This window comes from Nothobranchius furzeri, chromosome 5 (assembly GCF_043380555.1).
Source record: "Nothobranchius furzeri strain GRZ-AD chromosome 5, NfurGRZ-RIMD1, whole genome shotgun sequence".
Taxonomy (NCBI): Eukaryota; Metazoa; Chordata; class Actinopteri; order Cyprinodontiformes; family Nothobranchiidae; genus Nothobranchius; species Nothobranchius furzeri.
Window position 1 is genome coordinate 64,475,280 of NC_091745.1, and position 27,735 is coordinate 64,503,014.

At 41.4% G+C, this 27,735-nt stretch overlaps 1 protein-coding gene across 2 annotated transcripts in view; it reads right to left on the bottom strand.

The window, feature by feature from the left end:
- Nucleotides 1–27,735, bottom strand: part of dgkb (diacylglycerol kinase, beta) — a 115,016-nt gene that overhangs the window by 27,861 nt on the left and 59,420 nt on the right. For both annotated transcript variants that reach the window (XM_015949822.3, XM_015949821.3), the window contains 2 exons: nt 4,557–4,647; nt 946–1,141 (listed from right to left, as the gene is read on the bottom strand). In XM_015949822.3, the coding sequence (XP_015805308.3) occupies nt 946–1,141; nt 4,557–4,647 (287 nt within the window). The remainder of the gene's footprint in view (nt 1–945; nt 1,142–4,556; nt 4,648–27,735) is intronic.

Sequence of the window (27,735 nt, forward strand, 5' to 3'; positions counted from 1 at the left end):
AAAATGGTGGCCATCTCAAACATGGTATTCTGCCCCACCACCCCCCATAAAGCAAAACTGTGTCAGGGTGGCCTTTTGTTGTGGGCAGTCCAAGGCACACCTGTACATTATTCATGCTGTCTGGTCAGCCTCTTGATACGCCACACCTGTGGGGTGGGATGGATTATCTTGCTAAAGGAAAAGTGCTCACTAACACACATTTAGACAGCTTCCAGAACAATGTTTGAGAGCCATCTGTTTGGGTCTTTTGTATATTTAGAAAAAAATTTCAGAGGTTTGCGTTCAGCTCATGAAAAACGGGAGCAAAAACAAATATGTTGCGTTTATATTTTTGTTCAGTGTAAAAATTAGATTGTCTCTTTAAACTCAGCAGAAATAGATGCATTTTATCGTTGTTTGTTCACTTGTATAAAAATGAGTTAATGGTGATTTTTTGAAAAATAAAAGCTACATTTTGGGAGGATTTTCATCCCACAGTTCACATTTTTCCGTTATGTGACTCAGACCGTCTCATCATCAACCAGAAAGTAGCTGACTCATTCTGTTTTGTTCATTCATATGCTCCTCTTGATGGCTTTCCTTTTGACGTAAATGGATTTGAGGGTGTGCCCAATACCCCACTCAGTCCACTCCCATTAACCGAGCCTGTCCACTGCCGCCCACACTCACCATTAATACCCAAGTGACAGTTCCACACAGTGACATGATTGTACCTCTTCTTTGAAAACAAAACCTGCTGGCTGTGATTCACCTTGTCATGAGTAAAATATTCATGTTCTATGGAAAAGTTTAGCTTAAAGTTGAGTCTTTGATGTCTCTGATAGGAGCAAGGACACACTTCCTGGGTCAAATGTGGAGTTTAGAGAAAAGAGTTTCTAATGTTTCAGATTTGAGTTTGGCTGTATACCAAACATCCTCAGAAGCAGTCAAATGTATGAAACCTACCTTGAACTGCAAACATAAGTTCTTTTGGGTCGAGCACCGGTGTCCTCTTTTCTTGGCTCTTCTTTCCCCCTTTGCGTTGACCCCTCCTCCTCTTGCTCTCGCCCCAGAGATTGGAGCCGCCGTGCATGCTGGGAATGTTAAGAACTGCAATGCCTTCCAAGGAGATGCTGCTGAGGTCCAGAGTGACGCCATCACACTAATGTGGAAGGAAAAAAGAAATCAAGTTGATAGCTTCAATTTTTAAATAATTGGCACTTGGATGTTTTACTGAGTTCTGCTGAATTTTTTTTAAAGGTTCCATCATGCTATTTTAAACATTTGAGAACAAAGGTAGGCTTGATAAAATATTACCAATGGCACTATTGAGATGTCATTTATCTTAAATATGAGTTACTTTCGTCAGGCTCAACTTTCACCCGGAAATAAAACGCTTAGTTTCAGTGAAACGCCGCCCATTCTCGCTCCAACAAAACATGCTTATAACAGTGTCTTGGCCAAGTTAGTTACTGTATAGGGAGCCTAAGTCACGCCCATCTACTTCAGCACCATGGGTCCCCAGAAGAACGAAAAAAGTCAATGGGGCTAAAACACTATTTTCTAATTCCGCTTATTTTGGGCCATGGATTTCACATATGATGTCCGTGAATTTTAAAGACGCATTTTGATACCAAGAACGCGCTTGTTTTCGAACAGGGGGAAACACTATTTCAGGCTTTGTGTGAAAATAAGTCCAGGACTACAAATGCGCTTCACGAAAGTGACGTCATCAAACCAGGCACGAAGAGAACTGAGGGAAAATGGCTGTAGGTTCATCAAACTTCCCACAGGAGGAAAGAACCACCATAAATCTGGTCATTTGGTAAGAAGCAGCTTCGTTAGGGGAGAGGAGATTCTGTGGTCATATTCCAATTTCTGGTTTGTAGTCATGCTAATTACGAACTTTTACAAGCTGATAAATCTCAAAGTACGTGACTGGCGTGGTCGAAACACCCATCATTATTTTTCATTGAAATTGCAGTACAACATATGTGCGATCCAGGGCGTAAGGCAAAGCAGGTTAGAAAATAGCGTTTTTAGTCCAATTAACTTGCATTAATTTTTTCGTTCTTCCAGAGACCCATGAGCCGACTCGAAAAGGAGGAGACTTAGGCTTTTTGTGTGCTATGGTAGTTCAGTGGTAAATTAATCTCAATTACATTGTAATTTTACCATGTGCTGACATGGGTTTGAATCCCGGTGGTGTCAGCAGAAATTTATTTAGCCAGCTAAAGCAGATTTCATGCTTTTATATTTTAGTTTTATTGATTATTAACGGCAAAATATTTTGTGTCTAAACATCTTCAATTTTGGTCATTTCCCATTTCCAAGCAGCTTTTTAGCTGATTTACTCAGCTCACCTTACATGGACTCACACTGGCTAAATAAACAAAGAAAGCCAAAAGAAAAGCTATTTTAGTCCTTATATTTTAAACAGTTTACATGTGAAGGACTGAAAACATCAAATTGGCAAATGTAGCTTAAAAATAAGAAGAAAGTCAAGGCAGCACACTTACCACTAGACTACCAAGTCTGTTACATGACACTTGTTGCTTAAAGCCTAGTTTATGCATCCACGTCTGCGTCGATACGGAGACATGCAATGCCATTATCCATCTTTGTGAGGCTTCTCCAGCAGGCTCGCAAGGGCCAGTGCACTTTTCTAAACATCCATAGAACAAGACGGAGAACGCAAGCTTGAGATTGGTCAGGACGCTGCTTTCATCAACTGCATTGCCACTGTGCCCTCAAAAACATAAAGATACCCGAAGATATCTAGTGGCAGAGAAGGAGCAGCTTGAAGAATACCTCACGGAAAAACTAAAAGTTTGAACGTTTTATTCAACCATGACTGGATGAGTAAAAAGATACACAGCAAGCGTTTCGGACATGAGGGAAAACGTGGGTTCACAGATGGTGAGGGCATAAAGAGGTAGAGAAGGAGTGACAAATTTGTGCCTGTTAAAACATTTCTGAAATACAAAGAACATAATATAAACAATATTAAATGCACTATCTTGGACCGGACACATGACAGGATACCCCAGAGGATACGCTCTCTGTCTGGAGAAGTCTGAGAGCGAAACGTCTGTCAATGCGAGCGTGTCTCTCCCTTGTGGAGCTGATGTAGAAGCATGAACTAGGCTTAAGCTACACATCCTAAGCTGGCCAGGGAAGACAGGTTTCAGATCAGAGGCTAGTTTCCGGGGGAGCAGCAAGGCCTGATATTGGGAGCAGGAAGATGGAGTGACATACAACTTATACATTAGGCTGTTTCAGGAATTTCTAAATAAAATTCAAAATTTGCAGCTGATACAGGAAAATGCACGAATGGAGCCAAAAACGGGTTTGGACGTATTTGTCATAAGGAAACAACAATATTACATGCTATAAAGCTCTAGAAAGTGCATTTTCTATGATATGGCCCCTTTAATGTTTTATAGCTTAGCTCAGGGGTGGCCAACTCCAGTCCTCGAGGGCCAGTATCCTGCATCTTTTTGTAGTTTCCCTGTTCCAACACAGTTGATTCGCCTGCCAAAGCCGGTTAATTTCCTGCTGATGGAAATCAGGTGAAATGAGGTATGTTGAAATAGGGAAAACACTAAAACACCCACCCCTGGCTTAGCTAATCTGAAAAGTGTTTTTAATAGAACTGCACAAATATTAGAAAAATCATACTAATGATTGAGTAATATAATTACTCACAACAAAAATAACTAAATTAACTAATTCTACTTGACTGATAATTGCAGAAACCATGGCCAGAAAGCACATGCTAACATGCTAAGCAAATGCTAAAGCAGAAAACAGTGGCCAAGACTGGAGGCAAGAAGTGCTATCATACTGATCAAATGCTGCACCATAGAGCCTTAGTGTGGATCATATGATGGAGGCAAAAGAACTAAGTGAAACATGCATCAAAAACTACCGCTGTGTTTTGCCTTCCTTCTGCTTTCTAAAAACATTGCCCCATAACACACCTGCAAATCATTCTGAATGCATGAGAAAATAAACATATTTTTGCAAATAATATCCAATCCAACTGTGTATTCGATTAATTTTAGATCTTTGGAAACAGACAGTTTTACCAAAACGTAAAAATCTTTAGGTTTTATTTCACTCAGCTCTGTCTTCATCTACATACTCACAGCTCTCTCATATAGCAGTTACTTACATGGTGCTAATTGATGAAGACCTCTACGCTGTGTGGATAGCTCTGTGAAGGTGGAAGATGAATTGTATCGACACCAGCTTCATTATCACTCAATATCACACACAGCGGGGTCATGTTGGGCTAATTACCTGAGTGTTGAACTGTGGATCTATGAAAAACGAGCAGGGAGTTGCAGAGATAGCCTTCACACATCAACACTTTGTTCAAATCTGAAACCTGCATGTTTATGGAACAGGGGCTGACCGTGATGTTTCTTCATTTCTTAGCTGCACCATCATTCTCACCCCAAGGGGAGTGTAATATTCCCAGTAATGCTGAGATAAAGAGTTCATAAAAGAATAAGATATAAAACAGTCACTTTGAAAGGTATTTTTTGTGTAAGTGCAAGGGTTTGATTTACCTCAACCTCCAAGAAGTCATGGAGCTTCTTACATGTGGCTGAGAAGGTCTCCGAAGTGCCAAACTCAAAGTACCACAGCTTATTCTTTGTTCTGGGAAAAAAGGAAGAAGCAAAAGGAATAGTAAAGGGACCAAAACAAAAGGAAACATGGGTGTTTTCTTCACATCAAAATTTAAAGCCTGTGCTCCTATAGGCACAGCTCATATGTGAAACAAACACAGGGTCACTTCAGAACAGTTGGACTCATATTTGAAGAATCCTCTTATCCACAAAGGACATAATCCTTTAAAGCAGTCATTCATCTAAAGGATGCATATCATGATTTATTAATTACACATTGAGTCATAATGATGAATGTAAAAGACAGGGAAGCAGGTTTCTGATGCAGCACAAGGGGAAGCCGCTGGTTAGGCAGGCCTAACATTAATGCACAGAGAGGCTAATCCACCTGCCCCTTCAATTAACTGAGGACTGGGGTGCAGCTCCCCGGGCTTCCTGTAACACACACCCCCAATCACTAAAGCCGATGATCAATGACCTCACAGGGCTGAGTCACCATCTGTCTGCATACCGCCATAGATCCTCTCATGACACCAAAGAACCGTAATATTTCATTACAGGACTTTGATTTGAAATTTTCTGTTATTTGCAGACCTTTGTCAACAGCGTTGCATTTTTGGAAAATCTGTTATTCATGATATAATGTAGAATTGAAATTTTAGACACTAAATTGAAATTATGTTGCTGTGACGTGGAACGTAATAGCAGCGTTTTACCCATGAGCTCCTTTTCAACAGGGAGCAATTCTGACGCAAAACAAGAGTTAAGCGTTCCACGCTGCTGGTCCTGCAAAGTCACTAAATCATGGGAGAATTGCAACACCACGCGGGATTTCAGGAGTCCACACAATAACAGGCAAGGAGAAAGACAGCCGTGTGTATCCCAAAAAGTCTGTGGTTTATTTTCTGTTCTGTTTACGTCGGCTACGGAGGTTTCACAGGAAACCGTGCCATGGTAGGGGATGTGCTAGACGCCACCATGGTGTTCAGTGGGCTCTTGGTGGTGGTGTGTCGGAATAAGTCCCAGTGCCACAAAGCGCTGCAGCTTGAGAAGAATCTGGGGGTGGATGTGGTGGTTACCGAGTCAAGGTCTGATTGTATGATAAAGGGTGTGGTGTACGACATTTCCAACAAGGTCTCTGAGTCGGAGGTGTTTGGTTCCCTGAGTGGGGCGGCGATGGTGGCTGTTCGGCGTCTGGGGTTTAACGCATGTGGATTCACTCCACTGCTGATTACTTTTGACGTGGTGGTGCTCCCTGCTCGTGTCCAGTTGGGCTTCCTAAGTTTCACGATGAGGGCGTACGAGGAACCTCCTCTGAGGTGTTTTAGGTGTCAGGGATATGGTCATGTGGCCGGTGCCTGTGTGGTGGGGGTTCGTTGTCGGAGGTGCGGGGGTGACCATGATGGCAAGAGTTGTGATTTACCGCTCCGATGTTGTACCTGTGGTGGGAACCATCAAGCGGCTTATAGGGGCTGCGTGGCGTATAGGGTGGCGGTGGAGGTGGGGAAGGTTCAGGCTGAGCATAAGGTGTCGCATGCCGAGGCGGTGTGTCGTATGGGGGTGCGGAATAGTGTTGCGTCCGGGCCTTGTAATGCGCCTTTGTCAAATGGTGGTGGGGATAAGGGATAAGAGGAAGTTTTTGGCATTTCTATTTGAGGCCTTGTGGAGGGTGAAGAATGGAGCGTCCAACAAGTCTGATGTGACTCGTGAGGTGACAGCAGTGGCGGGGGCCTTGTTGGGTTTTTCTGACGTGTCCCCCGAGGAGGGGGGGGTGGGGGTGGGGGTGGGGGGGCAAAATGATTGCGCAGTGTTGGGGGTTCTGAGTCTGCTGTGGATTGTGGGACGTCCTTGGTGGTGGGTGTTGATGGTGGGGGTGGGAGTGTGAGTATGGGGTGAGCCTCCGTGTGGGGTTGTGTTTTCACTGGGGTATGAGCGGGTGGTGGGTTTTTGTTGATGGTGGTTCTGTGGGGACACGGGGTGGGACGGTTCACGTGCCTGTTGTGTGCAGTGGGTTGTGCTGGCTCGGTGTGCTGGCTGGTGTGGCAGCAATACGCCTTATGAGCGTCCGGCCTGCCTATTTTCAAAGAAGAAGAACAAGAAGTTGCCATTTCGTTGTTGTCTTCTAGAACTTTGTTCCAGCTGTGATTAGTGTTTGCTCTCAGTGTTTTTGACTTTGTTTTGGTTCACTCGTCTCTGTCCTTTTGCCAGCTTACTTGGATTTGTTTGTTGGGATTTTTTTATCTGCCTTAATAAAGGACATTAGCTTTTTACCTCCTCATTCTTGAACCTTGCTTTTGGGTCCAGCTCCTGTTACTTGACACAAATCTGATATCAATCAATCAATCAATTACACTTTATTGTCACTTCAGCCATATACGGTTTGTACACAGTGAGGCGAAACAACGTTCCTCCAGGACCAAGGTGCTACATGCAACATAAATTTACAACATAAAAATAACAGGGAGATCACTAAACTATCTAAGGACAGAACAGACTGATCTAACATGACATGTCCTCTCTAAGTAGGTAGTACAAAGGAAAAAAGAAAAAAAAACTTAAACATACTTAGTATGTAGGTGGTAAAGAATCATAAGAAAACATGCAAAGAAAAACATGAGTGTGTGCATGTTTGTGTGCATGCGTGTGTGTGTGTGTGTGAGCATGTGCGCATGCACGTGTTTATCAGTCCAGCCCCTTTATGTTGAGGAGACGAATGGCTTGTGGAAAAAAGCTGTTGCACAGTCTGGATGTGTTCGCCCGAATGCTTCGGTACCTTCTTCCAGATGGCAGGAGGTTGAAGAGTGTGTGAAAGGGGTGTGACCAATCAGCCACAATGCTGGTGGCTTTGTGGATGCAGCGTGTAGTGTAGATGTCCTTAATTGAGGGGATAGAGACTTCGATGATCTTCTCTGCTGTTCCCACTATCCGCTGTAGTGTCTTGCGGTCAGAGATTGCACAGTTACCAAACCAGGCAGTGATACAGCTGCTTAGGATGCTCTCAATAGTTCCTCTATAGAAGGTGGTCAGGATCAGTGGTGGAAGCTGGGCCCTTCTCAGTCTTCTCAGAAAGAAGAGACACTGTTAGGCTTTCTTGTGCAAGAAGCTGGTGTTGAGGGACCAGCTGAGGTCATTGTCCAGGTGAACTCCCAGGAATTTGATGCTGTTGACCATCTCCACAGAGGAGCCGTTGATGCTCAGCGGTGAGTGGTCACCTCGTATCCTCCTAAAGTCAACAACCATCTCTTTTGTCTTGTCAACATTCAGAGACAGGTTGTTGTCCTTACACCAGTTTGTTAGCCTCTGCACTTCCTCTCTGTACGCTGACTCGTCGTTCTTGCTAATGAGACCCACCACGGTTGTGTCATCCGCGAACTTAATGATGTGATTTGAACTGTGTGTTGCTACACAGTCATGAGTCAGCAGTGTGAACAGCAGAGGACTGAGCACACAGCCTTGTGGGGCCCCCGTGCTCAGTGTGGTGGTGCTGGAGGTGCAGTTCCCAATCCGTACTGACTGAGGTCTTCCAGTCAGAAAGTCCAGGATCCAGTTACAGAGGGAGGTGTTCAGGCCCAACAGGCTCAGTTTTCCAATCAGTTGTTCGGGGATGCTCATGTTGAACGCTGAGCTGAAATCTATGTACAGTATCCGAACGTGTGTGTCCTTCTTGTCCAGATGTGTGAGGGCAAGATGGAGTGCAGTGGAGATGGCGTCATCCGTTGAGCGGTTGCGGTGGTATGCAAATTGCAGTGGGTCCAGTGAGGGGGGCAGCAGGGTCTTGATGTGTGTCATGACAAGCCGCTCGAAGCACTTCATGATGGTAGGTGTGAGTGCAACAGGACGGTAGTTGTTGAGACAGGACACAGAAGACTTCTTGGGCACAGGGACGATGGTAGGGGACGATGATATCATGACATGGAGAACTTGCTGTTGATTGATAGAAAATTATAAGAGAACCTACACATAGAAACAAAATCTCTGTTCAGTGCAAACTGATAAGCAGCATCAGGATTGCCTTGGAGGTTTTCCAAATTTGCTGCATTCCAGTCATGTTCTAATGGATCATTGTTGGGCCTTGGCGTTTAATAGGACATGAATGTGTTACTGCAGATCACTACATATTTACAGGGAGTTCAGAATTATTAGGCAAATGAGTATTTTGTCCACATCATCCTCTTCATGCATGTTTTCTTACTCCAAGCTGTATAGGCTCGAAAGCCTACTACCAGTTAAGCGTATTAGGTGATGTGCATCTCTGTAATGAGAAGGGGTGTGGTCTAATGACATCAACACCCTATATCAGGTGTGCATAATTATTAGGCAACTTCCTTTCCTTTGGCAAAATGGGTCAAAAGAAGGACTTGACAAGCTCAGAAAAGTCAAAAATAGTGAGATATCTTGCAGAGGGATGCAGCAGTCTTAAAATTGCAAAGCTTCTGAAGCGTGATCATCGAACAATCAAGCGTTTCATTCAAAATAGTCAACAGGGTCGCAAGAAGCGTGTGGACAAACCAAGGCACAAAATAACTGCCCATGAACTGAGAAAAGTCAAGCGTGCAGCTGCCAAGATGCCACTTGCCACCAGTTTGGCCATATTTCAGAGCTGCAACATCACTGGAGTGCCCAAAAGCACAAGGTGTGCAATACTCAGAGACATGGCCAAGGTAAGAAAGGCTGAAAGACGACCACCACTGAACAAGACACACAAGCTGAAACGTCAAGACTGGGCCAAGAAACATCTCAAGACTGATTTTTCTAAGGTTTTATGGACTGATGAAATGAGAGTGAGTCTTGATGGGCCAGATGGATGGGCCCGTGGCTGGATTGGTAAAGGGCAGAGAGCTCCAGTCCAACTCAGACGCCAGCAAGGTGGAGGTGGAGTACTGGTTTGGGCTGGTATCATCAAAGATGAGCTTGTGGAGCCTTTTCGGGTTGAGGATGGAGTCAAGCTCAACTCGCAGTCCTACAGCCAGTTTCTGGAAGACACCTTCTTCAAGCAGTGGTACAGGAAGAAGTCAGCATTCTTCAAGAAAAACATGATTTTCATGCAGGACAATGCTCCATCACACGCGTCCAAGTACTCCACAGCGTGGCTGGCAAGAAAGGGTATAAAAGAAGAAAAACTAATGACATGGCCTCCTTGTTCACCTGATCTGAACCCCATTGAGAACTTGAGGTCCATCATCAAATGTGAGATTTACAAGGAGGGAAAACAGTACACCTTTCTGAACAGTGTCTGGGAGGCTGTGGTTGCTGCTGCACGCAATGTTGATGGTGATCAGATCAAAACACTGACATAATCCATGGATGGCAGGCTTTTGAGTGTTCTTGCAAAGAAAGGTGCCTATATTGGTCGCTGATTTGTTTTTGTATTGTTTTTGAATGTCAGAAATGTACATTTGTGAATGTGGAGATGTTATGTTGGTTTCACTGGTAAAAATAAATAATTGAAATGGGTATATATTTGTTTTTTGTTAAGTTGCCTAATAATTATGCACAGTAATAGTCACCTGCACACACAGATATCCCCCTAAAATAGCTAAAACTAAAAACAAACTAAACTACTTCCAAAAACATTCAGCTTTGATATTAATGAGTTTTTTGGGTTCATTGAGAACATGGTTGTTGTTCAATAATAAAATTATTCCTCAAAAATACAACTTGCCTAATAATTCTGCACTCCCTATATGTCACTATGGGCCTCTTTAAAATGGATGTTATTCAAGCTTCAGTAACAGTCGTGATCACTTTTAGAGATGGAAAATAATGTTTAAAAATGTGAAATCAGGTGGTTACATTTGCTCACATGATGATGATGATGATGTTTTATGTGATTTTGCTGTTAGCAGAAAGCAGTTTAAACTCAGTTTGTGTGAGTTCACTAAAACCTGAAGGTTTCTTTTAAGAAAATGTTAAAAACAATTTGGCCACCTAGTTCCCACTTAGATATTCTGTGTTTAAAATGAAGTAATGATCATTTCGGTCAGTCCAGTTATAAACCATTCTGTTTATCATCAGTGTGAATTTATTTAACTGATTTTGTTTTTACTACCGTTGACAAAAGCACATCATTTATCTTATGGATAAAAGGCAGCAGAAAACCTACAACAGTGCTGACACACAAAACTGAGTCGAGTAAAAAATGGCTTTTTCGTATTGGAATCAAAGCGCCACAAGAGGAACATATTAGTATAAGCAGAGTAACAATCACTGAATCATTGATTTCCTCATTAGGACTTTTGTCAGGACCATTTAGCCACTTTATAAATGAGCTTTCATTAGGGTACTTGCAAGGTTGCCAAACTCCCAGTTGATTTATAATGTGCAACATGGTCAATAGCAGAGAGAACGGACCAAACGGGGTGGGGGGTGGGGGTGGGGGGGTGGGGTGTTAGAATAACTCACAAGCTTCTAATCTCAGCAGTAAACCTGGAAAACCGACAGACACAAACTCAGCCCTGAGCAGGTTTGCAAATAAACAAATGAACAGGGCTCCTTTGAAAGGCAGATTCAAAGTTAGTGGCTAATGATGAGAAGGTAGGAGGAAACATTAGTAAATGTTTTCTTTACTTCCTGTAGACTCTGCCAGCTGCTTTCAGAAGTTAACAAAGGTTTAATTTGGAAACATTCAAAAGGTAAAAAAAAAACTGGTTGATAGTTTAAACATTTTCAATCAAATACCAGCTGATGAACGAGAATGCAAATAAAAATCAATGCAAATGTTAGAATTTTCCCCCAGAATGGCTTTATTTCAAAGAGAGAGTGATGTTGGGTTTTAGTGCACTGGGTTGGTGTTGAAAAGAGGACAGTTCTCAGGGTTCAAATGAAGACTACAGGACTTCTTTGATTTCTTAAAGACGTTTTGCTTCTCATCCAACACATTCTCACTCCCAGCGCGTCAAAAACAAACGCTTGGTCAGCCACTTTACTTAGGAGAATGAGAGACAAATGTGTCCGTGTCAAAAAGTCTCATATACAAAAAACACAATATAAACACACTATCTTGGACCGGATACATGACAGGATACCACAGAACAGCGCTACGCCCTCTGTTGTCCTGGTGGGGAATTGCTTTGCAACACTTTCCAGGAGACGGAGAAGTATGAGAGCAAAATGTCTCCGTCCTTGCATGCGTGTCTCTCCCTTTTGGAGCTGATGGAGAAGTATGAATCAGGCTTAAGCCTATAGCAGCATAACTACAGAGATAACTCTGGATAACCTAGCCTTTTAGACGGAGGCATGTTGGAGGCAGGGCAAGGGAGAGCCATCTTTACAGACTGTACACTCCACCTCCGTCTACTCCCCCACTGGTCCAGATCTAGGCTAACATCAGATTTTAACCATAGACCCTTTTAAATAAAAATGTTTTATCTTAAAAGTAGACAAGGTGTCTGCCTCACGGACTAAAGCTAGGAGTTGATTCCATAAGAGAGGAGCCTGATAGCTAAAAGATCTGCCTCCCATCCTATTTTTTTAATGTTCTGGGAACCACCAGTAAACCTGCAGTCTGAGAGCGAAGTGCTCGGTTAGGAACGTATGGAACAATCAGATTACTGATGTATGATGGACCTTGATTATTAAGAGCTTTATATGTGAGAAGGAAGATCTTAAAATCTATTCTGAATTCAACAGGTAGCCAATGTAGGGAAGCTAAGACAGGAGAGATATGATCTCTCTTTTTAATTCTCATCAGAACTCTAGCTGCAGCATTTTGGACAAACTGAAGATTTTTAACTACATTCTGTGGACTTCCTGAGAGTAATGAATTACAAAAATCCAGTCTGGATGTAATAAATGCATTAACTAGTTTTTCAGCATCACTCCTGGAAAGGATGCTTCTAATCTTAGCAATATTCCAAAGGTGGAAAAAGGAAATCCTACAAACCTGTTTAACGTGGGATTTGAATGACATGTCCTGGTCAAAGATAACACCAAGGTTCCTTACTTTGTTCTCGGAGATTAATGTAATGCCGTTCAGGTCAGGTGATTGGCTAAGCAATTTCCTTTTCTGGATTTCTGGTCCAAAGATGAGAACTTCCGCCTTGTCTTGATTTAAAAGCAGAAAGTTCTGAGTCATCCAATTTTTTATGTCTTCAAGACAAGCCTCTAATCTAACTAACTGATTAGGTTCATCAGGGTTAATGGATAAATATAATTTAGTATCATCAGCATAACAGTGGAAGTTTATCCCATGCTGTCTAACGATTTTACCAATTGGGAGCATAAATATAGTAAAAAGAATTTTAAGCTTAATCGGTCCGAGTTGCTCTGAGTAGTGTTCCTAGAAAAAAAGACTTTAAGTTCTCTATTGATTAGATGCAGGAGGATATAGCCCAGACTGACACTGTTTGGGGATTAGATTCAGAGCTGCGGTATAGGTGTTGGAAAGAAAATACCTGAGACCTCCTCCTCATCCAAAAAGTGGTCAAGAAACCAAAGAAATCCAGTTGCCTTCATTCGAACCCTTTGGATTACCATGCCCTGGATGACTGAGCACCTTCAATCAGCATAAATAAGTGTGACAATCACTATTTAAATCCCCCAAATTTAAAATCAAACAATTTAAATATTGAAAATAAAAACATTAAAAATAAAAACAAACAGGACATTAATATGATAACAACAAGAACCAGAAATGAAGGCACACCTAAAATAAAGGAAGAAACAATAAAATTTATCGTTAAGTATAGATTTTGTCATGGAAACAATTTCAATAAGTCACAACTATACATTAAACTACCCAATTTCCTAGCCTGGCAAACCATCATTATATATGTAAATATAGGGTCTGGCAACGACCCGTAGAAAGAGCTCAGTCATGGGACGGAGTCTATGGTTGTCTTTCAAACCGTCTCTGCATACTATTGGACAACGAACAAAGTGACATACTCACAATGGGGTATTCAGCCATATGCTGTTAGAGAAGATGCAAATACATCCTTTTTCTAAATAAAACTGCCAAAGCTGCTTCAAACAAGCCAATGCCATCTTTGATAGAGCGCTGCAATTGGCAAGACGCGAAACTGCTCAGGCCAGTCATGGACCTGATAACGCTACAATACAAGGCTTGATTGACCTGCAGAGCACACTTCTTTTGCTACTGCTTTGGTCTATCTTCCATTTTCTACCTGATAATTTATCAAAATGCAACCATACATACCAGAAATACACAAAAATATGTATCTAATCAAGTCATTTTAATTATATGGAAAAGTGAAATGTAAAAATGCTGCTAACATGCCAAAAATTAAATTGTTTCCTAATTTCATACAGTATTGTCTCATTCATATAAATAACATTTATTTAGCACATTGTAAGGTTTTGGCTCAGACAGAGCCTCTGCCTTGTTACTCACTCAGGATGTTACCAGATGTTTGTCAACAGAAGCAAAAGCAAGAGTCCAGGATGCTGCAGAGCTCTGACTTTTTATCTTTTTTTTTAATGCAAACAATCCATGACATTGGGGCATGGATTCCCCTTAGCAAGCAATCGACCAACCAACCAACCAATCAACAGTGCTAAATCCATCTGGCCCTTTTAAAGCTACCTTAGAAGAACCAACCATTATGACATGGTCAGGGGAAACAATTAGCTTGAAATCTTACAATCAATTAAGTACATCTCGACAAAATATTTCAAACAATCTATTTACATATTTACCTCCTACCTTAACTCAAAAGAACAACAACAACAACTACTACACTTAAACAAACACAAAATACCCACCCCCCCCACCCCCCCCCCCCCCCAGTCAGTTAGCTTCTCCATCAGTAGAGCTGATTAAGCACACCAGGAAGTGATCATGGCTGCCTATGGGCGCGCTTCCATGGCAACACTTAAAAAAATGACCTCAGAAGGAAAGGAGTGATGATCACCAATAAATCAACTTAACTTAAAGTAATGTATAGATTACCAAGCTTGTTTGACCTAAAACACACACAGAAATACAGGATTAAACAGAAACAAGAGACATAACTAGTGAGGAGATAAATCCCTCACACACGTTCATTGAGCTGTTTCATTTGCTGTATTCTTTCAAATTTCACAACATTACAACAGTGCTCAAATAGAGTAGGCTGAAGCAAAGAAGCTTACTTGCACCTACCCCACATTACAATATTATACTATTTACAATATTAGACGTTTTGACAGTAAATGTTTTGTTAATGAACCTTTCATGCATATTTTGTTATTCAATTTTATATTTTGTACTGTTCTTTTATATAACAACACATAGTCAAAATAAAACCAAGAAGCTTTTCCATCACATATTCTCAGCATATTTCTTAATAACAGTCATCTTATATTGTCTTTTAAATTGTATTAGACTAGCAACACTCTGTAAGTTGTCATCTAAACCATTCCAAAGCTTTACACCTCTTCTGGATATGCATTTTGAGAGTTGTGCGGGCGCATACCTCTTTGAAATTATTTGATCCCCGCAAATTGTATCTACCCTCTCTATCAAAAAACGACTGTTGAATATTGACTGGTAATTGATTCTGTCTTGCTTTGTACAAAATTAGCATTGACTTTAGGTTAACTAGATCTTCAAGTTTTAAGATTTTAGACTTCATGAAAAGTGTATTAGTATGGTCTGTGAAACCAACATTATGTATAATCCTAATAGCTTTTTTTTTAAGTCTAAATACTGCCTCCAAATGGCTACTGTAGGTATTACCCCAGACCTCTGCGCAGTAGCTAAGATAGAGGAGAATAAATGCGTAATACAAGATTAGTAGAGCTTTGTGGTCCAGAAGGAATTTACATTTTCTCATAATTGCAATGTTCTTTGCCAACTTCTTTTGTATGCCATGTACATAATGATCATAGACATATATAAAGTAATAATTAATGGGTTGTTATACTTTTTAAGCATTTTTGCAGCTTTAAATACATAAAATGCACACTGTTAGACAATCAGCTCCGGTTTGATCAAACAAATGTAGAACTAGATGCAAACTTATTTTCATCATTAGCTAAATAGCATCAAAATATTACGAGAACTGTGGTATTACCTAAACTAAACCATACTGGGAGACCAGATCCTGTAAGAGACAACGGCTGACCATCCGCTCAATTCTCACCACTTAACCTAACAAGGGCACCGTGGCAACAAATCACTTCCTGTCCCTGTTCATTAGGTAATTAGGAGCATCCCATTGGCTGGATGGGGTCGTCGTTATTAATCTGCAGACTGATGCCAAACACAGAGGAGCATCTTCCACAGCGGCCAGCTTGTCTTAACATGAAGGATGACCGATGAGTGTGATGAGTGAGGAAATACGTTTAAGGTGGATTAAAACAATCTTGTTTTGTCTAAAGAGTAATAAAGGTGAACATAAGGAGGCCATTTAGTCAACCCGCTGGCTGACATTAGACTAGTGCATCCAGCCAGCGGACCATAGGAGTTTCTTTCGCGTTTTACTTTTGAAAATTAACAAACCAGAAGCGTGTTTCAGCTTTCTGAGATTTCTCCTGCAGATGCAAAGCGTTTCTGTAGTAATAACTTTGGCGGCGCACACGTGAGATCAGGTGTAGCCTGGTCCAAACACAACAGAGGCTCAGGTTTCCACCATCTCTGAGGTGTCGTTTGTTTGCACAAACAATTTGTAAAACAAACCCTGAAAAGAGAGACCAGGAATTCAAATTGTGTGGCTCAAGACAAAAATAATAAACAAGTGTTAAAGAGCATTTCAAATAGATGACAGGAGAGGTGTGGAAAAGTGTGCCTGAACAGCCCGAATCCAAGCGTTACGGCCATGTTACCATCCGGCTGCCGCCGTCAAGTCGGAGTTTTAAAGGACGTCAGAGGCACTGAGCTTCAGCGCAGCATCACTGTCCTGGGGTCGCAGCACCTTCAGATCCACTTCCCACCGGCCACACCAAACAGGAGGCACTCTGCCATTGATTTTCTTCGCCTCTGACACTTAATCTAACCTGCTGTGATCTACGACCTTATTTTCACACTAATTTCTTCTTGATCAGAGGTGATAAATATCAAATTGACATAACCAGCTCTTTGTGCATTGCATCAATGCACTGTTCTGTTTAACATGACACTGCCTGGAGCTCTCTGACTCGAATGGCAGGTTGAGAAATGACTCCAACTGCTTTGTTTTGCCTGAAGAGACGCAGCAAACATCTTGAAAAATGTATTTTTCTCTGTTGCAGAGCAACGACTATGACATGTTTCTCCTACCAAACAATATATAAATTATCAAAAAGGTTCATTGGTTTTTCCTATTTTCTAATGTTTTAGAAGCAGAAAACTCTGGAATAAATAGAAATTTAAGATCATCTTTTGTGTAAAGTCACCCAACAATATAATCCATCTGTGTAGTTGTGTGTGACTTTAAAGACACTCAGTGTTTAGTTTTTACCATTAATCTCTGGAAATATCCATCTAAACATTAATGAAAAGGAGTAAAGTGATGTTCAGTTATTGAAAAATAGTGGCGGCTTTATACCATTTAACCATAAAAGTCAAGTCTACAGTGCTGGGTCTAGGCATCTTTGGGGGGTGCCATATTAGACGCCATGTTTCCTTCTAGTCGGCTCGGGGTCCTGCGCTTGGCGATGACGTCACACTAGATGATTTTCTGGAAGTCCGACCTACGGAAGTTACGTTATCACGTTCAAATACATTTAGGCAGTGAGAAATGTGAATTTAATAGCAAAACTGCTAAAATCTTTCTAAAACATATTTGAAAAAAAAAACTGAATTGAAAAAGAGATGCAATTTAACAAGTGGTATTGCCGTAGTATGATCATGTCATCATCAGGCGCAGGACCCCGAGCAGATCTGGAAACAACAGCGCCAGAAAACTACAATCAGCATTGCATTCTCTCAGCAGAATTAACCGAAGGACCATCAAAACCTGAGGAGTCGCGGCGAGGTTTTAACTAGCGACCGTCACGGCAATATGGTGTAAAACTGCTCTGAAATGTATGTAGCTGCAGTAAACTACACATTATCACTTTAAGACCAAGTTCACTGAGAAATCATTGTAACTTGTTACTGTTGAAATATGATCGGTCTCTCTGAGTTATATCAACTATATGAAAAACCAGAAAACGGTTTAATTTTTGTTTATAATCCACTGAACTGATAGCAGCACAATTAATGTTGGTGCCTCAGCTGACTGAGGCACGTCTGTGTCACCCCGCATTGCATGCTGGGTACTGGGGCACATTCTTGTTGATTGACAGTTCTCGCTTGTGGATAATCATTTCCACTGGCCATGATGCTCTAGGCTCTAGGAAAATATACAGTAAATGATGAAAGATTAGATGTTTTATATCACAGAACAGGGATAGTCACAGTTAAGCCTTTTAAAAGTTACTTTCAAATGTTTAACTACGTACCACCGCCTTAATCCTTTAAGTCGATGTACAGAATCCGTTTGTTGTGTGTGTGTGTGTGTGTGTGTGTGTGTGTGTGTGTGTGTGTGTGTGTGTGTGTGTGTGTGTGTGTGTGTGTGTGCACGCGTGCATGTCAGCTGAGGGCAGGGTTACAGGTGAGATCCTTGAAACTTACACTCAAGTGGTCATTAATTATAGATGACATTTTGGTCACACAAATGACTTCAGCCTCAAATTAGGATAGAGTGTGTGTGTGTGTGTGGGGGGGGGGGGGGGGGGTTACACATGTGCACAAGTGTGTGAATGAGCGTGGAGTGTGCACGTGTAAAATAAAACATCATCACCTGTGGCGCTGCTCCCAAACCAACACTAAACACCCACACGCGTGCGAGTGTGTGTTGGTGAATCCGCGGCCCCATCCAGCACATGGCGGGGCTTTGATGAACACACTCATTATGCTAAAGAGTGCTTCATGCCTGGGCTTCCCTGTGCCTTCAGGAAAGGTTAACTCATGATGGTTACACAGCACAGCCAGAACCTGTGGGCGCACAGAGGCTCCAGAGGGGCGTGCTGGTGGTGTTAGAAGTCCCAGGACCAAATATAGGTGTGCGTATTCAGAGCAAATATCATGAGAACTTCAGGGTGCTGGAATGGATGCTGCGGGGAAAAAAACTATACTAAATACACACAGCAGCAGCTTTGCTTCTGCAGCTTACAATTCCCAAATCAGATGTTTCCCTTCACAGATTCAGTGTTGCCTGATTAGTACGGACGTTCAGCACAGAGAAGAAATAACAAATATGAGCCAAAAGCCTGGATCTTGAGGGAGAAATGTGAAGTGAGCATTTATTTTTAATGACGATTTGGGTAATTTTTCACTGGAGACCTAAAGTCTAACTGATTGACTAAGGCTTGTTTATTTTTTACTATTTATTCTTTTTTTTTTTTTTTTTTTTTTTGCTGCAGGTAAAAGTGTATTAAGAAAATTACAAAGATTACTTAAAATTGCTTGGATAAATGTGTTCTACCCAAAAACAAAAAAAAGTCATCAACAAAGACTTACTTTTATTACCTAATAAAATGCTCAGAGTAACAGACTTTAGGCAAATATAATAAAATGTTAAATGAATTTCCTCTCATCTGTTGCCTCTTTGATTTATGTGAATGAGTTAAGACAGAAAACCATGAGACATTTGGGTTTAAACTGAAATTAAGCTTTTGTTTTTACTCTTATCTTCATGTTTTCAAAAACACATGTCCAACCCAACAGAGTAATATTCATGTACAAACCTGGTCTTTGTGCACACCGTTTAAAAATGTATGAAGAATGACACCCTGTGGTCAAGTATGGGTACTGCAGTCCATGTATAAAAATAAACTAGTCCGCTCTGAGCAACTGTTATGGATCAGCACCAGAAGATTCTAGATTATGTACTGTATACATACCGAGTACGTCAACACATTCTCACTCCCAGTGCGTCAAAAACAAACGCTTGGTCCCTCCGCGCCAGACCCCTGACACCAAAAGTGCCCTTTTTCGTCACTTATGTACGAAAAGGGGTTTTTCCCTTTTCTAACTGCAGATCCCAATGCAGCGTAAAACTGACGCGATGGGATGTCCGCAGCAAGGGCACCAAACAAGCTCATTGTACCTCACCCTAACCTTATCCTCTTGTTATTTAACCTTCCCCTCACCCCTATCCTAACCTGAGCCATCTTGCTAGCTAACACGTTAGTGATGTGTCGGTCGCTCTAAAAGCCGGCTCTATGAAGTGAATGGCGGGAGCCGCCTCGTCATTGGTCGGGTTTGGACCGAGGGGAATGGTATGTTCTAACGTTCCCCTTGGGCGGCAAATACGAAAACTCACAGTCAGAATGCATGGGAAACAAATGCTTGATCACTGTGAGAGCAACATTTTAGGTAGCAAGAGGGTTAAGGTTAGGATGAGGGTGAGGGGAAGGTTATAAATAGTGATAAGTTAAGGTTTAGGTGTGGTTAAATGAGCTGGTTCGGTGCCGCATCAGCGGAAATCCCATCGCGTCGGTTTTACGCTGCTTTGGGATCTGCAGTCAGAAAAGGAAAAAAACCCTTTTCGCACACAAATGACGAAAAATTATCTCTTAATATATATAATATTTACTAAGAAATCACAATGTAGCTTTAGAAATACTACTTGGTATATATGTTGTGTGTGTGTGTGTGTGTGTGTGTGGGGGGGGGTCTGTGAATTGTTCGTTTATTTGGTAGACGCTTTTATCCAAAGCGACTTACAATTTATAACCTATAGGGCATGTTGTGATCTGTGGGAGAAACCGGAGTACCCGGAGGAAACCCATGCATGCATGGGGAGAACAAGAAACTCCTCGTGCTGCGAGGCAACAGTGCTAACAACTGCGCCACCATGTAGCCCAAATGGAATGTTTACTTTGTGAAGTGCCCTGAGACGTCTCTTGTCGTGATTTGGCGCTATTTGAATAAACTTCATTGAATTGAATTGATGAAAATTTGAAACCAAGAATGGGTACAAACATTTTAGAAGGTTTGGTAGTTTAAGTAAAAGTTTAGCGTTGGTGGTGATAGTGTTATGGCATATGACTGCATACTTAAATGTGTTTTTCATTTTTTTCTAACACACAAATAGTACGACAGTCAAAAAAATAAAAATGTATTTTTCTCTAACGTCTCTCCCGTTTCTACGTCTCTGTTCTTGTTTATCTCACTTATTCCCCTCAGAGTCAAAGATTAGCATGTAATTACATTGGAGACGATCCAAACCAGGTGGGTGGGACCAGTATATCCAGTATATTTAAACTAGTGGTTGGGCGTGGAGGGAGGAGGACTCATCACAGGCCAACTGATTGTCTACTTTTAATCCTCGACCTCATTATCACCTCCAGGTCCGGCAGTGGCAGTAAATGAATCTATCTGCCGAGTGTCAAATCTTCACACCTTCACCCTGGTAATCACCCCAAGGTGCAAACACAGAAGAAGATGGAAAGAATGAGAGAAATGAACAGAGGAAGAAGAAAAGAGACAAAGTACGACCCCTGCTTTTCATCAACAACTCCCCCATCTCATAATGAAGTGTTGCCTGATTATGCCGTTTACTCTGTAATTAAAGCTAATTAAATATTCAGTTTTGCTAAGGTCAGACCAGTTAAATGTAAAGATCGGTTCATATCGGATGTGAAGACCCAAATGGGACATCCTAACTCACAATCTGACATTTTTCTCTTCACAAAGCTCTCGTTTTATGATTTATTTAGTCATCTTAGGGGAGGTTTCAGAATGACAGACATGAGAAATCAGCCAAACCGATGCAGACATGCTGCAAACATGTTCACACATGCAGGCTTAAATTTGGATTAAAACCAGTTTGAAATGCAGTTTTTAAGCACCTTTGTGCAAATTTTTTAGATAAATGTAACAGTGGTCACACTTATGCAGACAATCGCTATAACCCAAACTCCAGCAACAATGCTGTTTTTTACCAGTTATTACGAATTATTACTAATTAATCTCTTGACCCTGACTACAAAGTGAAAATGTACATAATAAGAGCAGGATGTATTTTGCATAATGCATCATGTTAAATAATAAACAAAGGTAAAGCTTCTCAGGAATAATCCATGCTGTGGATTTTCTTCTCTTGTCCTATAACTGTTAATGTTATTGTTGTCGCCCCCTACTGGTTAAACAGGAGTATCTATTTGTGACGATATTCTCGTCATCATCGTTTCTTTGTGTTTAAAGGGACTTTACAGAGTTTTGAATTTTTATGCTCGTGATTGCCCCCTCAGGCCAAAGCGCAACGGCAGCTTCAATAGTAGGCTCGTGCACGAGGCGCGCATGCTGTACGTGCACACTCCTTAACGAAAATAACAGCTGAGACAGTCCCGTGTGTGTGTGTGGCCCGGAGGACAGAGGACAGGAGAACGCGCAGCTAATTAATTAAATAATTTGGTTCTGTACCTTTCTCTTCAGCGCCGCCGACAAAGGTTTATGATGGGTCAGTCCTCCTGCATGCTCAGATCATTCCATTGCTTGGAAAATTGTTCCAAAATGAAAGTTGAACCCACATCTTTTTTATCTGTGAATTCAATGCCGTTCGGTGAGTCTCAAATAAAAATTTGGGCATCTTACTGTAAAAAACTATACCATTAATGTAAAAAGAAACGCTAAATAAATTATATTCGCATCCATAATCGAAGCCAGGTTTTCTGTACGAGAGTCCGACGTCTTACTAGGTGAGCTAAAGCGCTGATGATGACCTACGTATCTGTAACATTTATATCCTTGATGACACCTGAAACAACGTTCAAAGAACGGTTCGGAGCGAAAATGGCTATTTTGTTGCTAATTTGCAGGAAATATCTAGAAGAAAGTGCTACAGAAAGTAGCTAAGGGTCCTCAGAAATGTAACTAAGTTTGTCACTAGGCGTTAGGAACAGCGACAAAGTGGCACTACCTCTCTCTGCTGCTAAAGCTACGGATAGCAAATGCTACGGGCGATGCCTGAGCGTGAACGCGCATGAAGCAGCCTGCTCGACCCGAGCAGCTCTCTTTTTCTGTGATTTTACAGAAAAAAGGCAATCACAGTAAAAATGCCAGGGCTCATTCTACAGGACCAGGGCATTGCAGGAGAATGTATGAAGAAGAAATGTATTATTTCTATACATGTTTTGGCTGTCAAACTTCCATAATGCCCCTTTAATATTCCAGACACACATGAATCAGGTTTCATAAAGAACACTGTCTGCATGTGGGGAGGGTTTTGTGCAGTACTGCACAACTCTACGTCTTGATTTGGATTCGATTTCTCAGAGAGCTTGGCCTTTTGTACCTACAACATAAACTACTTACCTGTTATGTGTTACGGTGGCTTTTAACTGCACAGCTTAAAAAATGTTCACAAAATATTTTAGACATTAAAATAAACCCCACCTGACATGTTTAAATGTCACTGGGCCTTCCCTCCGCATGCATATGGGTCCTGTAACGTCTGCGAAGAATGCGTTGCTTACGCTTCAAATCTATTTTTACGCACTATGCTTCCAACAGTTCATAATACACCAAACAGGAAGGCAAACACAACAGCGGTGTAAAACAACCAGAAACTTTCAAAGTAAAAGTCATGTTGCTTAACTAATAATTAAAGTACATAATTTCCTGTGAAACTTCTGTGGCTGGGGTAAACAGATCATAAAATAAACCACAGACCTTTTAGGATAAATACAGCCATCTCTCTCCTTGCTTGTTTTCGTGTGAACTTCTGAAATCACACCTAGTTTTGCAATCCTGCCATCATTTCGTGACCTTGAGTGACCAGCTGTGTTTTCGCTGCCATTTCTCATCTGAAATGCTCCTGGTGGGAAGGGAGCTTGTGGGTAAAACGCGTCTATTACGTTGCGTGCCGCTTACGCATCCAGTGGAGAAGACTGGGTTATTATACTAATATCACTGGTTATAAAGACATAATACGTAAATACTGTTAGATGGCATTTCTTCTTTTATTGGACGGAGAAAAATGTTTTTCTTGCATTTGAATCTAAGTAAGTTTTGTATTATTGATAATTTACATTGAATTATGATCCTCAAATTAATAAAACATTTTTTATAGAAGACAAAGGATCAATGACTTTGACCTTAGTCTAATAAAGTAATGAAGAGAGCCTTCTCACTGTACATAAAGACGATGAGTCATCAGAAGGTGAGAATGAAGCAAAGTCTTTTGAGAATGTGTATAAGTTGTCTTTAGATGCAAACAAAGAAAATGGTAAATGACCTGTAATCACATAGCACTCTATAGTTGTAGAACTCCCCAAGGTGCTTTACTACGTAACCAGTCATTCATCTCGGTACTCGGGTCACGACCTGCAGCCAGGCCTGGGGTTAGGGCGCCGTGTGTGAGCACCTGTCGGGGTTTCACCAATGAGGCCCAAACAATTTTGTGGTCTCATCCGTTTGTGGATGCACAACCTTTAGGAGGAACATTAAGTGTTCTGTGTTTTATTGGGGATCATGTGGGAGAACAGATAGGAGGCTTTGGCAGTCCAATCCTCAGAATCACAAAATGGCATTTGAGACGTGGATCATCACCTTTCTGGTGGGGAAGGAGCTGAGGCTTGTGGAAGAATTTGAGTTGTACTGACTAGATATAGTTGGACTTCCCTCAACACACACAGCCTTTTTCCAACGGCACTCCTCAGTGTGACATGGATGGGTGCAGTTTGGTTTGACTTCCAGATTTGCAATACCTGCTTGGTTGAGGATCCTAGTGTGCTGACCTAGTCCGGAAACGACTAGAGGAGTTACTGCTTGTTCCAGAGCTTTCTGCTTGTTGCCTCGCTTTGCCTGCAGCCGTTTATTGTTTCAGACTCTGACAAAAAGCCTGAGACTGAGTAGAATGTTCAACATCACCGCCATTGTCAGGCTGTGTTGTGTTGGTGTGTAAGGTACAGATCACCTCACACTGTTTACTGATCACTTGTTGCCATTTATGTCTTAGGTAAAGCTCATGAAAACGCTGAAAAACGCTGGCAGCGAAGGGCTTTACTGATCAGGAAATGAATGAGTTAAGGCTGCTCTACTGGAGCTGCTACCTTCGTGACCCACATAAGCAAACAAAAACAAGATTGAACCTCTTGTAAATTATTTAGCAAATTCCTGGCAAACCTCTTCTGGTCTTTATGTGTCCAAATAGAGTACCAGGATTAGTACCTTCACCAGAAACCTGCCATATCCTGTCCTACAAATGTGTGCTGCCCTCTGGTGGAGGATCTACAGGTGGTGAGGGCTGACAATAGCTCTTTATTAAGGTTGGTTTATGCTTGACGCGTCCGCGAGGTCCGCACGGCTCCGCGCGGAAAAGTTGCGTCATTTTAACAACCACACCCCTCCACCGCGCCTCTGCACGGCCCAGAATTTCCGCAACGCGCACCTCGGAAAATTTCTAACCACGCGGACGAACGGACGCGGAAAAACATGGCGGACCGGCAAGAACTAGTATGGCAGAGGTTCGTAAATACAGACATTTGTATGATTCAGCTCTCAGAGATCACCGTGATCAACATGTTGTTAATAATTCTTGGAGAGAAATAGCTCGCACTGTCGGAAAAGACGAGGACGCTGTTAAAAATGCTGAAATGCCATGTTGTAAACAGTGATTTCTACTTCTACTATGGTGTAGTGTTGGGTGCATGCCGTAGAGCTCCATGCTGCCCCTTTCAGTTTGGGAGAATATTGGCTCACCGCAGAGACGAGCCGCACGAACCATAAACGCTGCGAGTTGTGAAGCGCGTTCCAACCGCGAGCCGCATCACCGCGCGGAAAGTGAATGCGTCAAGCATAAACCAAGCTTTAGTGTTAATATTGTTATATAATGATACAAAATAGATGATTTAGTATTAGTAACAATAATGGCCTGTACAGGTAGTTTTACTCGACTACTAAAACCTAAAGAACAAAAGTTTCTCATCAGTAGATTTCTGCCCAAAGCCGACTTGGCTCCAGACTGGATTGTAAAACTCTTTCCTTCTCTCTCATCATGATAAACTTGTCTTGAATTGTCATTGTGGTTTAAGAGAAAGAGCTTCCAGCTGCAGGAAAATGACTCAGTGATAAGTTTGATTAAACTTCCAATGGACAGAAGCCCTTTGGACAAATCTAACACAATCCGTGCTACCTTGAAAAACTATAATCATGCATTTTTAAATGGGCAAGGATAGTGTGTAATAGAGAGATCCTAAACTCATTCCCCCATGTGAATTATTAATTGAATTCAAATAACAGACAGAATAATTTTCTTAAAATATCTCAATCATTTTTCACAACGCCTCAAGATGGTGCGAAACAATCTTGAGACGTCGGTGCAGCATGTTGACACGAAAAGCGACAAAACAATATTTACCAACAGCTGTTGAGGAAAACCTTTCCTCACCCTGATACTTTATTCAGAACCTTCTAGATTTGATCGTCTTTCTCGTTCCAGCTCTTTATCTAACACGTTTACCACCGTAACCGTTGGTTATCATTGAAAACACACCCTCGTTTACCTAAAACCCTCTTTCCCTTGTCTTCAGACCATTTCTAAGCCCTACGATCATGTTGGAGCTGCAGGAGGAAGGCTGGCTGAGTGTTGGAGTAAGACCAGGGTAAAATATGGTAATGAGTACAAATGGGATTATTAGGGCCTGTGTGTCATCAGTTTGACTGATCCATGATGTCAAACTAGCCAAGCAAATTCAATTAGGTCCGCAATTACTCCCTGGTGTAAGTGGAGATGTATCGGAGATGTTAAATATTGATGGAAACATGGACGCCACATTTGTTCATCTGCAAAGGTGAACACATCTCCTGGAGGTAATTACAAATGCTAAATATGCTGCTTGTCCAGTAAACATGCTGAGTGAATACAAAGTAAGTACACACTGCTGATATATTTAGACAGTAACCTGATTTGGTTTCTGGGATTATTTATCCTTCGGTTTTGAGATTATTATTTGTTAATCAAGACTCCCGATGTGGATGTTATTTTTAAACTTGTAACGATGACGCATTGAAGTCACCTGAGAATAGTTGTTTATTTTTCTTAAGCAGATCTGGTTTCTAACATAATCTCAAATAAAACCGATTATATATAAAAAGGCTCCAATAATAGTTTATTGGCAGCAGCAGGTAGATAAATAAATGTTCTTTAAGTCAATTTTTAAATTAAATTATACGAGTGCACAAGGAAACCTGTAGACCTATTTATAACCATGTTTCACAACAGGCCATGGGCTCAGTGCTGTGCAAAAGGTTTAAACCATCCTTTATTTATTCTTCTTTGTTTCAAAGAAGTAAAAAATGTTATATCAATTAAGGTATGTGTAACACTTTCATGGGTTAGGGTTAGGGGTAGCCCTAACCCTAACCCTGGGATTGATTCTTGTAAATCTTTTAAAATTATATATTTTTTACCTTTTCAGTTCCACAGCGTGTGCAAACCAGAAAGTGAGCAATCAGATAAATAAATAAAAAAAATGTGAACTGAAAAGCAATAAATCCATTAAACGCCTCAAACATTGACCTTTAATCACTGAGATCTGCCGTCCTGCAGCAGATCACCTTTCTGTAAATATACAGAAAAACACAAAATACACTTTTCTTCAATGTGGTTTTTAAAATCCGGATAAATGGATGCAAAAGGTGAAAACTGTGTAGTACAGTCTGTAAAGTTTCTATGGCTAATCTGCAAAACAAGCTAGCTTCTAATCACAAACACAGTCACGGAACGCTCACCCCTCCCATCGGCTATCATCCCTAGGTCACGTCACGTCATGCCTGTTAGTGGAACGTGCATTTCCACAGTAAACAAGAGTGTGTAAAACACCAGTCGCTGTTTTCTAGTGTCTTTAGTTGTCCGTGACTTAATGGTGTTTTTCTTTTACAAACTCTGGTAGTTTGTCCTAAAGTTGAAGTGGTAGTTGTTTCTCCTTCTCTGATTGTGTGTGTGTGTGTGTGTGTGTGTGTGTGTGTGTGTGTGTGTGTGTGTGTGTGTGTGTGTGTGTGTGATGAGTGGAGAACCCAGGGAAGTGTGGTGGTCCGGTGAGACAGACAATCAATCAGATGGTCCAATTGTTCATTTTGGACCGAGCCGTGCTTTTGGCTGAGGTTTTTAAACAAATATGAGAGAACCACTTCCTTGATTTTTTAAAATGTGTTGTTTTAAGTTTATTTTGTTTTAGGCTAGCTTGTTTAACATTGTATATCTAT